The following is a 16005-nucleotide window of genomic DNA, read 5'->3' as shown; positions in this document are numbered from 1 at the left end:
TGAACTGACAGATTTCCTTGCTGAGCTCAAAAACTCTATTGAGAATTTTTATACCAACTCAGCCAACAGACCTCAGTACGATAAGGAATGTCGGCAAACTCTGAATCTATTTCCCACATAAAAGACTGAAATTGACGGTGATTTAAACTTTTAGCTCAGATAAAATTTACGGTTTGCGTTAGGGTGATCATTACATGCTCGATTTTTAGGACTTTACCACACAGCCTTTCCTGGTGTATGATCAGTGATATGCTGTTAACTCACCGGTACAGTTCTCCTCCTGCATCTTTACTCGCATCCTGCTGACTAGTCCGCTTTTTTCACCGCACAACACAGGTGTCGTGCCAAAGTAGGTATCCCCGACAGAATTTGTTTCCCCTGTGCTGGGAGCACGCAGGGAGTACTGATGTTTTCATTTTGTGAAAAAGTGAAAAATTTGTATCGTTACATTACCATTCAGTTTGAGGGTTACAACAGAAAATGATATATTTATTGCTCACGGGGTATCAGATGGGATTATTTTAACAAACCATTAACATTTTGGCTGATAACTATTTTTATATTTTTATTCTCCTATAACTTTACTATATAAAGAGCTAAATCCTCCAAAGTTTCAGGAGTAATGCGTCATAATAAGAAGTGTTTGTGAACTAAAAATCAGCAATGTGGGATACTGTTTGTCAGTGATTTACACAGGGGGAACAAATTGTGGCAGGATCAGCCTGATATTATTTGTATCCCACTATAACTTCGTTGTATAAACAATGTGGGATACTGTTTGTCCGTGATTTGGACAGTCCAGCGTGTGCTCCCGACGGAGGGGAAACAAATTCTGTCGGGGATTCCTAGTTTGGCACGACACATGAATGTTCCCAGTTAGCCTAGCGTCCAGCAAGGAGGCTGCAGCACCACATTATGGGATCTGTAGTTTGTATATTAGGAGCACCTCATATTGCCGGGCCATGCATAACTATAATAGTATATCTATATAAAATCATCTCACGGGCCAGATACAAATCGGATTACTCACCCCCTACCCAACCCTGTGGCTAGTCACGTGTTCCATAATGTTGTGCTGTGGACATTTATGTGCTTTTTGTGCAGAGGAGCTTGTTTTGTTTTCTGTTCTCATGCTGTCCTCCCATGGGAGCCCAGCATGAGCAGAGGTCTTTTTTTTTAACTTTCCCATTGTAGTGTATATTTCAGTGTTTTTCTGTAATGCTACCGATCTCCAACCTGTATCCCCATGTGATGTCTTTGTTGTGTGTGCATGGTGGGGGGGGGGATGTCCCATTTCACTGCAAGGCAACCTGCATGTGACGAATAAAGCCTTGATTGATTGATTAAATGTACGCCGGCCCGGATGTGGCCCGCGGGCCTTGACTTTGACACATGTGTGTTAAACTTTGCACTTTGTTCACAGTTCACGGTTCAGTGTGAGGTGGGACACCACAGTCAGTGCTGTTTATCTGATTGTGTTTGTCCTCTGTTTACTTGTAGTGGGACAGATGAAGAGAAGATATGGAGTTGATATACAAGGTTCTCGGCTTGGAGTGGATAGATGGCAAAATTATTTTAATATTTTTGACTGTTTCTCTACTGTTGACAGATTTTCTGAAGAACAGAGTGCCAAAAAACTTTCCTCCTGGACCCCGGGCTCTTCCTTTCATTGGTGACCTTCATCGCATCCAATCTACCAGACTTCACCTGCAGTTAACAGAGGTATGAGTCCATTCCTAAATAAAAAGTTATTATATTATAATAAAATTAAAAAACATTTGAAATTGAAAAAAAAAAACCCTTCTTTCAACCATACAGATTTCACCTGCAGCTCACTGACTAATAATAAAAGCAGAAAAATAATGTGAAAGGAAACAAACATGTGAAATGAATCACTGGAGTGCAAGGAGGCATAATTTACACCGAAGTAGACAGAGTCGTTATTTAGCTTCTATAGAAATACTTTGTATTTGTATTGCATTTAGCTTCCTCCCGTGCCCATGTGGGTAAAGTGAAGGGTTCAATAAACCTAAGAGGTTCATTGAACCCTTCACTGAACTGGTATTTATTGCTCACAAGTTTAGCTATTTAACTGAATATTAACTTAACGGCCTCATTACAGGTAGGCTAACACCTGATATAGTGACATTTTCATAACTATAGGAACTTGTCTTAATGCCAAAGCTGTTCTGAATTCCCCACTCTGCTGAATGCAGAATAAGGATATTTTATTAATCTCAGAAGAAATTAACTGTGGCCTACTAACTTAAAGCAGTTCTGATATTAAGTAAAAAACAACAAAGACCTTTTCTTATATAAATTGCAAAATATGAATATATATAATATATACTACTCCTACTTTCATCTCCGTAATAATAACCACCTTCGTCCCTCACTCACTCCACACAGTACCACCATACTTGTCAATGCTCTTGTCACATCTCGTTTAGATTACTGTAATTCTCTTCTCTATGGTCTACCTCATAAATTCTCCATAAATTGCAGTTAGTTCAAAATATAGCTGCTTGTATTATTTCCAGAACTAGATCCACTGAAGTAGACAGAGTCGTTATTTAGCTTGCATGAGGCTTGAAGCAATTGTATCATGTTTAAGGCTATATTTAGCAAACTTTTTAAATCAAATGGACACCAGTATATCCTGCATTAGAAATGAAACTGAATTAGTCCATTTAAATAAATGGAATAATTGTACATTTACATCAATGGGCAATAATCTTTAATAGTTTTTTAGTTTCTTTCTTTGAGGTTTGGACTGTTGGTTTAACCAAAAAAAAAATCATTATCATTTTCTTGCTTGGAAATTGTTATTTACTTTTTATCTTAGTTTTTTGTTTGTTTGTTTGTTTGTTTTTTACTAAAATTCTACTGAGAAGTGAAATGATTGAGAAGTACTTTGTATTTGTATTGCATTTGGCTTCCTCCCGTGCCCATGGGGGTAAAGTGAAGGGTTCAATAAACCTAAGAGGTTCATTGAACCCTTCACTGAACTGGTATTTATTGCTCACAAGTTTAGCTATTTAACTGAATATTAACTTAACGGCCTCATTACAGGTAGGCTAACACCTGATATAGTGACATTTTCATAACTATAGGAACTTGTCTTAATGCCAAAGCTGTTCTGAATTCCCCACTCTGCTGAATGCAGAATAAGGATATTTTATTAATCTCAGAAGAAATTAACTGTGGCCTACTAGCTTACAGCAGTTCTGATATTAAGTAAAAAACAACAAAAACCTTTTCTTATATAAATTGCAAAATATGAATATATATAATATATACTACTCCTACTTTCATCTCCGTAATAATAACCGCCTTCGTCCCTCACTCACTCCACACAGTACCACCATACTTGTCAATGCTCTTGTCACATCTCGTTTAGATTACTGTAATTCTCTTCTCTATGGTCTACCTCATAAATCCCTCCATAAATTGCAGTTAGTTCAAAATACAGCTGCTTGTATTATTTCCAGAACTCAGAGGTGTGGACTCGAGTCACATGACTTGGACTCGAGTCAGACTCGAGTCATTAATTTTATGACTTTAGACTTGACTTGAAATAATGTTCTAAGACTTGTGACTTGACTTGGACTTTTACACCAATGACTTGGGACTTGAATTGGACTTGAACCGGTTTACTTGAAAAGACTTGATATTTTACCCCAAATATAAAATTTAACATGCATATTATATAGAGATTGAAAATGTGACGTCATTCACGGGTAGAACCGCAAAGGATTCTGGGAACTCGTGGCAAGCGGTACTAGCGCACGCAGGCTTTCAATTGAAACCAGTCACACAGCGATAAAAAGAAACACAAAAATGTCAAGAAGCTGTTGTATTATTAACTGCAATAGCTGGTCGCATGACAGCCACGGGAAGCCGACGGGTAAAGAGATCGGTTGTTATCGGATTACGTCGTTGAAGAGAAATTGTTCGAGCCATGTTTCCGAAGTAACAAAGATGCGACTGGATTGCAGCCATTCAAAGACCAATTATAACGTCCCAGAACACTCCAGCTCACAGGTTAGTCTGCTCCAAGCATTTCCACAAAGGTCAGTCTGCTGTTGTAGTTAATGCGTCATTTTTCTTAACATAATTGGTGATATAGGTTACAAGCAAGTCTGGCGCTGAACAGAAATTGTAGCGCTATGCTCCTTTGTTTATTGTGCATAAATAGTGAATTGTCCTGACACAATATTGTGTTTCGCTTCTGTTATTATGGTACATTGACAAAAACATACTTTTATTCACAGGGTAAAACAGTTGTTTTGTATCACTAATTGTCCAGTGCGATTACAGCATACAATATTATTGTCACTGCTACATTTCTGTGATGCTACCAGAAATTATTTCCACTGCTAATTAATTACCGTTGAGCTCAAAGGTCCTATTAATAAACGGTTAACGAATGTGTATTTATGACGACGATTTGTGAGACTGGTAAACTTATGATACGTACGATGGTCTTTACTTTCTACACGGTGCATTTCAAGGTCCTGCACCCATCCGTCGGTAAACTGTACCTGGGCTTGTTGCAGTGACCGGAAGTTACTAAACTTCATGAGTGTATGCACTCACTCCAAGAACCGTATGATTATAAATATGCATATAAATATGCTACGATGAGATAGCTGACTTCATCTAACTAGCAAATGTTGTCCAGGCTACGTTGGTGATGCAGTTTTTTTTTAAATTATATTTTTTTAAAAATATCATTTATTTATGTATGATATTTTTGTCATGCGATTTTAAAGCCGGTCCTACAACCGCATCCAAGAATAACATGCAGCTTATCTCAGAACTGTCGGTGAAAATTATTCTTGGAGCTAGGTTTAATTGAGCTGCATTTTAAAGAGGTGCAATTTCACAATTTGTGTATATTTTCTAAGTTCACTATTTTGTCATGTGTTGAGAAAAACACAGATTTAAAAATTACATGGTCTAATATTTACATTTAGCATATAACTGCAACATGCTTTTTTTCGGGGTTTTTTTAAAGACTCGAAAGGACTTGAAATTCAAAATTTCAGACTTGTGACTTTACTTGGACTTTTACACCAGTGACTTGAGACTCGACTCTGACTTGCCTGACATTACTTGAGACTTGACTTGAGACTTGAGGATAAAGACTTGAGACTTACTTGAGACTTGCAAAACAATGACTTGGTCCCACCTCTGCCAGAACTAGAGCCACTGAACATATAACACCTGTTCTTAAACAGCTCCATTGGCTTCCAATTCACCTCCGTGTCAATTTCAAGATCCTGCTTCTCACTTACAAAGCGCTTCATAACCTAGCTCCTCCATATCTATCCGATCTTCTCCATACATACTCACCCCCGTACACTCCGCTCTTCTTCAGCTTCCCTTCTGTCAGTTCCACCTGCTCACCTGACTACCATTGGACTCAGAGCCTTTAGCTGTTTTGCCCCAAGACTTTGGAATGCACTTCCACTTGTTCTCCAGACCACACACTGTCTCACCACTTTTAAATCACGTCTCAAAACTCATCTATTTAGAATTGCATACACCTGATCTGTCTTAGTCCATTTTTACCTGCTCAGTTTTTATACTTGCCTTTAGACTTTTATGACTGTTTATGTCTAAATTTTATTTTACCATGTTTATTATATATACATATATTTTGTAGGTTAATTGGTTAATCCAAATTGCCCATAGATGTGAACGTGAGTGCAAATGGTTGTCTGTCTCTGTGTGTTGGCCCTGCGACAGATTGGCGACCTGTCCAGGGTGTACACCGCCTCTCGCCCTATGACAGCTGGGATAGGCTCTGAACGGCGCCTATAAATAAAATGTACTATTATTATTATTATTGTTATTGTTATTGCTATTGTTATTGTTATTATTATTATATATAGCCTCCTCAGAATGTATCATGCTCCAAAAACAACAATATACTGTCTGTGTTCAGTTTGCAGAGAAATATGGAAACATTTTCAGCCTTCGACTCTTTGGTGGTAGGATTGTGGTCGTTCATGGCTACAAACTTGTGAAAGAAGCCCTGGTTCACCAAGGAGAAGACTTCGTGGATCGCCCAACTATGCCCTTATTTGAATCAATTATTGGGAATAAAGGTAGTGTTGGCATTTTCCCTCCAAAATTCCAAAAACTTGATTGAACTGATCACATCAGGTCTAATTTAATTTTTATTTCCAAAAGGTCTTGTGATGTCAAATGGTTATCCCTGGAAGCAACAGAGGAGATTTGTTCTTCACACATTCAGGAACTTTGGTCTGGGGAAGAAGACCCTGGAGTCATCCATCCAGCAGGAGTGCCAGTATCTCACAGAGGCTTTCACAGATCAGCAAGGCACAAAGAAAAAAAAACAATATAGTTACATGTTATCTATGTTTAGTATGTGTGTTTATAAAATTTAAATATAATTCACCATTGCTGACATGTTTATAAGGTTCACAGTACTAAAGCACATGGCCTAAAAGGTTTCCTTAATAATTGTCCCACTTTTCATTACCTGTAGCTCATCACCTGATTTATGCTTTAACAAGGAGTTCTAATCAGAGGCCAAACATTAAAAACAGCACCCACTCTGTTTCTCCACTTGTTGACATGCATTATATCCTGTTCATTTGATTTTAGTTTTATTGATATAGCTCCAATTCTTTGTTAAGATTCACAATTATTTGCTGAAATGTTCTGAAACACTCGGGACATTTCCCTAATCCTTTATACCCAAGGGTGTCAAATAAACTTTGGTATAAAGTTTATTTGACACCCTTGGGTAAGAGTTGGAGGTGCATTTCACTTGCAATTTTCAAGGTCCCCTTTGTTCCCAACTATGTATTTGAATTTGAATTTAATTAATTAATTTTTTTAATTTTATGGATGTTTTTTCTCCTCATTTTGCAGGCAGACCCTTTAATGCTAAGAACCTGATTAATAATGCAGTCTCAAACATCATCTGCTGTTTGGTGTTCGGCAATCGATTTGAGTACACTGACAAGCAATTCCAGTATATTCTCCAGATGTTCAATGACATTGTTCGATTACAGGGAAATTTGACAGTACGGGTGAGTGCATGTTATTCACACACTCATGTACTTCTAGTTCCAGTCTCAAACATGGATGTAAATGTGTGCTTAATCAATTTGCATATCTATCTGCTGTGATGTCCACTTGGCGGTTTTTCACCACTGTGCATTACAAGTGAAATACACTCCAGAAAGGATTATTTACTGAATGTGGATCTACAATACAGCAGTATCAGATTTACCCATCGCCGTAAAAGCCAAACAGAACCAATTCACCCATTCATTTTCTAACATTTCCTGGTTAGATACAGTAAGGGCAACAGTTTAAGCAGAGCTGCTTGTTGCTATTTTAAAACCAATCACACCGTGATGATGAGTGTAAATCCTAATGAATGAAGCCTTAGCTTGACACCCCTGACTTCTAGCCTTAAATTAATTCACAGTTCCAAGCAAACAGCTCAAAAAGACTTTTTAATAAACTTCATTGAGCCTTTTTTACTTTGACACATTTACAAACATTGTGGCAGTGATATGTTTCACACTAAAAACGTTCGAACCATTTTAAAAATGAAGAGAGACGGACAGGTCACAAAGCTGTGTGACTTCACTCTTAACTAAATTGGCCTTTTGTTTTCTTTGTTTTGTTTTGTTTTCTTGGTGCATGCCCAACTTGTGCCCTGTATAGAGGTGCCATCCAATAATAAACACACTTAATATGAAAACAAACAAATGACCTACCTAATTACCTATACATAAACTAATTCAACTAAATAATTATCCCACCTTTAAGTTATTACATTAATACGGTGGCCCTGAGAGGCCAAACGCACTGCAACAACAAAAAGGCTGCAAAAGCAGTAGGGAGGGCCTTTCTTGCAATGATACAGCTGCAGGTTTCAAACCTAAAATTCATGAACACACAGTAATAATGATCTTTATTATTGCTTATGTTAATACGGCCAGTCAATTAGATAATCTGGTTACTGTCTTCCTGCTCTGCAGATGTACAATACAATACCCTGGCTGATGAAGTGGCTGCCTGGATCACACCAGACGATATTTATCTTGACAAAGAAAATAGTTGAATTTGTAGAAATTAGGATCAAAGAACACCAGGAAAACTTTGACCCATCATCACCAAGAGACTACATTGACTCCTTTCTCAAAGAAATGGGAGAGGTTAGTGTTTTAATGTCTATCTCGATTTGCTTTAATAAAAAAAATTAATTCCCCTCTCGCCTCTGCAAGTAGTCTATCCTTCAAGCTCAGGTCCTCTACCAGAGGGCTGGGAGCTTAAGGGTTCTAACTCTAACTCTTCTGGACAGAGGGATCTGCTGGAGCCATTCACCTAACTTGGGAGTCACTGCACCTAGTGCTCCGATTACCACTGGGACCACTGTTACCTTCACTCTCCACCTTCTTCAGCTCTTCTCTGAGCCCCCGGTACTTCTCCAGTATTTGGTGTTCATTCTTTGAGATGTTACTGTCATTGGTACGTTTATCAGTACGTCTTCTGCTACATCTTCTCCTGCTTGTCTACAACTACTATGTCTGGTTGGTTAACCATCACCATTATGTCTGTCTGTATCTGGAAGTCCCACAGGTTCTTAGCTCCGTCATTCTCAACCACCCTAGGGGGTGGTCTGTCCTCAGTGTCTGCAATGTTTCCTTCTGGTAGTGTGATCCCCTCCGTTCTGACAGCCTTACCTCTCTGAGAGGATTTAGGTCTATGCAGAACATCAGTGTGGACAGTGCATCTCCTTGGTAGATCCTGTTGGTCTCTAGTGTTGTTCGCCACATCCCTGTTGAGTTCCTGATGAAGGCTCTTAGGGTCCTGTTGATCTTGCACTGTTACGGTGCACTCGGTGCAGTGACCCCGGAGCAAAGCAAGTGGCTCCAGCAGATACCAGGAACAACATCCAAGATCTCTGCACCTTCATGGGGGCGAGAGGGGAATTTAAAAATTTTTATTCTTTACTTTACAAAACGTTTTGATAAGATGGTTTGTATTTATATTGTGTACATAATCAAATATAACAATTTTCTCTTGTATCATTGATAGAAGGAAGATAAAGATTCTGGGTTTTATCTCGAAAATTTGATGCCTTGCACAATGGACCTGTTTGGTGCTGGAACTGAAACCACAACTACTACTTTACATTGGGGACTTTTATATATGATCCACTACCCTGATATACAAGGTGTGTCAGGGTAATATCTATCAGGGATAAATATTTGTGAGCTTAGTCAACTGTGCACAACACTTATTTTCCTGTTTTCTGTGTGTGCAGAGAAAGTCCAAGCTGAGATAGATGCTGTGGTTGGTTCATCCAGGCAGCCGTCTACAAGTGACAGAGAAAACATGCCGTTCACTGATGCAGTTATTCATGAAATCCAGAGAAGTGGAAATATTGCCCCACTTAACATACTTCGCGTGGCAAACAAGAACACAGCTCTGGATAAGTACTCAATCCCAAAGGTACACAATCAACCAGTAACAAATGTTTGCCAGTTAAAAAAAACCAACTCTGAGATAATCAGATGTGTCAAAGGTACATACTAATAATGGATTGCATTTATATAGCGCTTTTCTAGACACTCAAAGCACTTTACAATTCCACTATTCATCCACCTTTCCCTCATCCACCTGCTGAGCTCAGTGGAAGCTCCGCCATAGCCACCACCAAACAACTGAGTTATTTTTACATTTTACACATCGGCCAGCTTCTGGCCAGTCCACCACCTTTCGTTGTTTATACTGTTACAAAAAAACGAATCAACAAACACACACACAAAAAACCCCATCGGCCCATAAAAACAAAAACTCCCCATTGGCCCACCGGGCAGATGCCTGCTATGCATGATCTGATGGCCAGTCCAGCTATGGCTCCAGGAGGTTTTTAGCGTACATGATGTGATCAGCTGACCTGCTCTTCTCTGTAGATTTACACAATTACACAACAAGTGTAGATGTGTTTTTTCATCTATCCTGGCAGATGTCTATCCCCCTACACTTTATACAGAGTTGCTATAAAGTTTAAATTCAGTGAAGTAATCTAAGCATGATCATCTAAAATGCAAAGTCGCTGCTACACTTGATGTAACCTAAATCTGACTAGGAGCACCACAGCTACTGTGCACCAGTCCAACACTGTAATGCAAACTAACCTGTTTATCCTGGACAAAACTACCCAGTATTTCCATGCAACATTTGAATAGCACAAAGTTAATATAGGTTAGTTTGTTTTGCAGGACATTTTACGACAATGAAAATACATAACTTATCAAAACATATCATACAAAGTTCCAACATGTGGTTAAAATAATGACATTGCATGTAAGCTTTAAATTTTCTGTTTAAGCGTCACTGTGCAGTCTCCAGCTTTAAATCTAACCTCTCTTCCTCATCTCCTGTCGGGTTTTTCTTCCCAAATCTTTATCCATCTCCCAGTGAAGTTAACTCTCATTCTCTTCTCTCCCTGTGAAATCCATCAACTTGACCTTTAGCTATGAACGCACTGTGCGAAAAAGTGCACACAAACAGCTTGTGTGTTTTCTGATGTTTGCTGAGCTAATAGAAACTGTCTGTGAAGGAAACTTAAAGAAGTCCAGACGCTTTTCTTTTCAGGCTACTTAGACTGATAGAAACATTGATTTTTAAATTGCATGCAACTTAAAAAACACTCGCTTCATCCATCCTCCTTATCTGTAGCACTAGCTAGATGCTGAAGTACCACCAACACAACATACAGACACCTGCCTTATTAAAGTTCCGGCCAACTTTAACCCCTGAGTATAAACGTTATAAATGATAACACTGAACGTAAAGTAATGAGCATTTTCTGAACACGTAAGGAGTAGAAAGTACAGATATTTGTTTAAAAATGTAGGGAGTAAAGTACAAAGTTGTCAGAAGAATAAATATTCAAATACAGATACCTGAAAACTAGACCAGGTGACCCTGAATCCCCCCTTAGTTATGCTGCAATAGACATAGGTATGGGGGATTCCCATGATGCATTGAGTTTTTCCTTTCCAGTCTCTTTTCTCACTCACTATGTGTTAATAGACCTACGTCTAGCCTACGTCTATTGCAGCATAACTAAGGGAGGATTCAGGGTCACCTGGTCCAGCCCTAACTATATGCTTTAGCAAAAAGGAAAGTTTTAAGCCTAATCTTAAAAGTAGAGATAGTGTCTGTCTCCCGAATCCAAACTGGAAGCTGGTTCCACAGAAGAGGGGCCTGAAAACTGAAGGCTCTCCCTCCCATTCTTCTTTTAAATACTCTAGGAACAACAAGTAGGCCTGCAGAGCGAGAGCGAAGTGCTCTAATAGGGTGATATGGTACTACAAGGTCATTAAGATAAGATGGGGCCTGATTATTTAAGACCTTGTATGTGAGGAGCAGGATTTTGAATTCAATTCTGGATTTAACAGGAAGCCAATGAAGGGAAGCCAAAACAGGAGCAATATGCTCTCTCTTTCTAGTCCCTGTCAGGACTCTTGCTGCAGCATTTTGGATTAGCTGAAGGCTTTTCAGTAAGTTTTTTGGACATCCTGATAATAATGAATTACAGTCATCCAGCCTGGAAGTAATAAATGCATGAACTAGTTTTTCAGCGTCACTCTGAGACAGGATATTCCAAATTTTAGAGATGTTGCGCAAATGGAAGAAAGCAGTCTTACAAATTTGTTTAATATGTGCATTGAAGGACATATCCTGGTCAAAAATGACTCCAAGGTTCCTCACAGCATTACTGGCGGCCAAGGTAATGCCATCCAGAGTAAGAATCTGGTTAGATACCATATTTCTAAGCTTTTCAGGGCCGAGTACAATAACCTCAGTTTTATCTGAATTAAGAAGCAGAAAGTTAGCGGCCATCCAGGACTTTATGTCTTTAAGACATTCCTGCACTTTAACTAATTGGTGTGTGTTATCTGGCTTCATGGACAGATAGAGCTGCGTGTCATCTGCATAGCAGTGAAAATGTATGCTATGTCTTCTAATGATGCTGCCTAAGGGAAGCATGTATAATGTAAACAGAATTGGTCCTAGCACTGAACCCTGTGGAACTCCATAATTAACCTCAGTGTGTGAAGAGGACTCTCCATTTACATGCACTAATTGGAGTCTATTAGATAGATATGATACAAACCACTGCAGTGCAGTACCTGTAATACCTACAGCATGTTCTAATCGCTCTAATAGGATATAATGGTCAACAGTCGAATGCTGCACTAAGGTCTAGAAGGACAAGCACAGAGATGAGTCCACTGTCAGAGGCCATAAGAAGATCATTTGTAACCTTCACTAAAGCTGTTTCTGTGCTGTGATGAACTCTGAAACCTGACTGAAACTCTTCAAATAAACCATTCCTCTGCAGATGATCTGTTAGCTGTTTGACTAAAGCTGTTTCTTTGAGCAGTTTTGTAGGAATGGGGTCTAAAAGACACGTTGATGGTTTGGAGGAAGTAATTATTGAAGTTAACTCAGAAAGATCAATTGGAGAAAAAGAGTCTAACTTAACATCAATGGTACTAAGAGTAGCTGTAGATAATATTACATCTGTGGGATGATTATTGGTAATTTTTTCTCTAATGATAAAAATTTTATTTGTGAAGAAGTTCATGAAGTCATTACTAGTTAACGTTAAAGGGATGGTTGGCTCAAAAGAGCTCTGACTTTTTGTCAGCCTGGCTACAGTGCTGAAGAGAAACCTGGAGTTGTTCTTATTTTCTTCAATCAGTGATGAATAGTAAGATGTTATGGCTTTGCGGAGGGCTTTCTTATAAAGCAACAAACTATTTCTCCAGGCTAAATGATGATCCTCTAAATTTGTGACACGCCATTTCCTCTCCAGATTACAAGTCATCTGCTTTAGGGTACGTGTTTGAGAATTATACCACGGAGTCAGGTACTTCTGATTAGAGACCTTAGTTTTCACAGGAGCTACAGTATCCAGAGTCGTACGTAGTGAGGAGGTGAAATTATTAATAAGATAATCGACCTCTGTTGGGGTAGCGTTCAGATAGCTGCTCTGCTCTGTGTTGGTACAGGGCATTGAAGATGATAACAGTGGGTAAATTATATTCTTAAACTTAGTTACAGCGCTTTCAGAAAGACATCTGCTTTGATAAAGTCTACTTTATCAAAGTAGATGTCTGTTTTTTTTTGTTTTTTTTTTTGTCTGTAAGTAATGAACAAAGAACAGTTACAACTCAAATACTCAGATACTCAAATACCAAGTGTATTAGGGGGGTCATAGGGGGTCATATGATTGTTGGGTTTTCTCTGTATCTATTATTGTACGATCTACTGTTCAATAAAAAGCGCCTTGAGGCGACCGTTGTTGTGATTTGGCGCTATATAAATAAAATAGAATAGGATAGAATAGAATACAATTGAAAATTCTAGTTACAGTAATAAAGTTAGTTTGTTACTTCCCACCTCTGGAAACACCCTGACACGGGAGCATAAGTAATGAACAAAGAACAGTTACAACTCAAATACTCAGATACTCAAATACCAAGTGTTGATGCTAAAGAACTGTAGCCAATGGGAAGTTCAAATCCTGCAATTTGAACAAATGGTATTTTTCAGGGCACCAAGATCTTGGCTCCATTGCACTCTGTTCTACATGATGAGTCTATGTGGGAAACTCCACATTCCTTCAACCCTCAACACTTTCTGGACCAGGATGGAAAATTTAGGAAGAGGGAGGCCTTCATTCCCTTTTCTGCAGGTTAGTCATCAGTTGCAATCTGTTAGGATGCCTGGGTCGTTGACCCAGGGGTTTTGAGTTTATTATATTATTTATACTTTCTAGTTTTTGGTTTCTTTCAGTTCTGTCTTATGGTTTATGTCTCTGTCTTCTTTAGTTGCTCTGTCTCCCCTATCACCTGCATCCCCTTGTCTAGTTCGCGTCTATGTGTATCCTAGTTCCTATATCCCCGTGTTCAGTCAGTGTTTGTGTCTGCCCTGGTCCCACGTCTCTGTTCCCTTTGTAGTGCCTGCATGTGAGTCTGTGTCCTTGTTCAGTCTGTGTTATGTGTTTCCTGTTTTACTTTGAAGGTCTCTGTCTTTTCTCAGTGTGTTCAGGTTACGCTTCTTTGGTCTCGTCAGTTCTGATTTGCCCCAGCTGTGTTTCCCTCCTGTTACTCATTTCCTGATTGCTCCCTCTGTGTATTTAAGCCCTGTGTTTCTTAGTGTCTGTGTCGCGATCTACCGTTTATTTTGCGGTGTGTTTTGTCAATCCGCCGGTGTTAGTTTATTTTTGACCTTTTTTCCCCAGTTATGTTATGTTTGAGTTCAGCATTAAAGCTGTTTTGGTTTAAGTTCTGTCTCCGGAGTCTGCACCTTGGGTCCTATTCCTGTCTGCACACAGCCACACCTAACACAATCCTTTAAAACTCTGGTAAATGCTGTTTTAGGCAGAAGTTTAAAAAATGCTACATGTTGCTGCTTATGGTCAACTTTTTGTATATGTAACATTTTATTTTGATTATTTGTAGCATAATCATATTTACACTACTCAATACAGTGATAAAGTGGTGAAGTAGATACAGATTAGCAGATACTCTGCTGCTTGTTCCTTGCATTAAATTGTGTGCTTTTAAATGTTCTTGTGCTTTATTTGTTGATCTAAATGAATACATAACTGTTATAAGCTGTGATTAGCGTGGAAACCCTGTAAATTATGTATTTAAAACATGTAGTCTTGTGTATTCTCAGGTAAGCGTGTGTGTCTTGGGGAGCAGCTGGCCAGGATGGAGTTATTCCTGTTTTTCACCTCCCTGCTGCAGAAGTTTTCAGTTACTGCACCTGCTGGAGAGAAACCCAGTCTGGACTTCATTTTGGGAGCCACACGCAGTCCCAAACCTTATCGTCTGTGTGCTGTGCCACGTTAGAGCACGAGTTATCCTCAGCTGAGCATGTCTGTTTCTCTGTGCTTTCAATTACTGTCTTCTGCTATTGTTTTTGATGCAATGCATAAAGAATATCTGCTTTACTGTTCTCTCTGTCTATCTCTAGCGCTCTAGTGTAAGTAATTAATAAGTAATATATATTTTAAATTGAATTTGAACGTATTTTAATTTTGCACGATTTTTCTGAATAAATATGGACTCACAAATAAAATAATCCTGATGCAATAAAATCCACAGACCATTACCTCTCAAGGGAATCACCAAAACGTCGTACTTATGATATTTTCTCTGCACATTGGATTTGTTGAACCTGTAAATAATTTATTTAGAGATTATTACACACATAAAATACTTTTTTCAAATGATCACTTACCAAAAGAATGAAAATCTGAAAATAATAGCAGAAAACCAGCAAATCTTCACACAAGTCCATCTTTGAGATGATGGACTTTTGAAATTTTCTTCTTTTATCTATATAATTTTTTAAATGGTTCTCCGTGAGAGAAGTTAAACAGGTGAGATGCCTTCCTCACCTGTATAACTACTGGTCAGTGCACCTTATTGTCCTTCCTTGTCTATGGAGATTCAGTACAGCATCTTGTAACTATTTTTTCTTACTGATACTTTGTTTATGCTTTTGTTGTTGAATCTCACGTGTAAAGGAGATTTCAATCTCAATAAATTACTTCATAAAAATACCCATTTGCTATTAGAAAAGGATACTTTTTTAAACGAACTGCCTTTGCATTCAGTTATGTGAAAAAGAAACGTTTCACAGGACACTGCAGTACTTTAAAAAACAAAAACTATCTTTAGCAACAGTAACTTTAAATATTTTCATTCTGTATGACTTGTCTCTCACATAGTTGTAGAGAAATGTTGGCCCACTTTTAATAACTCTTTGTCATCTTCCATCCCAGACAGTAAGCAGACAGAAGCAAATCATCATGTCCCACTAGCTACAAGTGCTATGTTGATAATAGAATAGAATAGATCTATGTACAATGAGATTGAAAGAAACTTCTGCCCAGTGGAAACATGCAAAAAA

The 16005-nt window shown here is 38.5% G+C and overlaps 1 protein-coding gene across 2 annotated transcripts; it reads left to right on the top strand.

Moving 5' to 3' along the window:
- The first annotated feature begins 1425 nt into the window (after positions 1–1425).
- Positions 1426–15655, top strand: LOC146680140 (cytochrome P450 2J2-like). 2 transcript variants are annotated; one of them, XM_085448320.1, is made up of 9 exons: positions 1426–1722; positions 5954–6090; positions 6202–6332; positions 6910–7070; positions 8034–8210; positions 9094–9232; positions 9323–9510; positions 13633–13774; positions 14764–15655. In XM_085448320.1, the coding sequence occupies exons 1-9, from the start codon at positions 1522–1524 to the stop codon at positions 14937–14939; spliced, it is 1452 nt and encodes a 483-aa protein (XP_085304446.1). In that variant the 5' UTR covers positions 1426–1521; the 3' UTR covers positions 14940–15655. The 2 variants fall into 2 exon arrangements, with proteins under 2 accessions (XP_085304446.1, XP_085304444.1); XM_085448318.1 differs by having other exon boundaries at positions 1427–1722; positions 5954–6116; positions 6202–6351.
- The last annotated feature ends 350 nt before the right edge of the window (positions 15656–16005 follow it).

This window comes from Copadichromis virginalis, linkage group LG23 (genome assembly GCF_057382275.1).
Source record: "Copadichromis virginalis isolate Kocher_CV1m ecotype Utaka linkage group LG23, C_Virginalis_male_GT1.1, whole genome shotgun sequence".
Lineage (NCBI taxonomy): Eukaryota > Metazoa > Chordata > Actinopteri > Cichliformes > Cichlidae > Copadichromis > Copadichromis virginalis.
The sequence above is the reverse complement of the archived record's forward strand: the minus strand, read 5'-3'. Positions and strand labels throughout refer to the sequence as shown.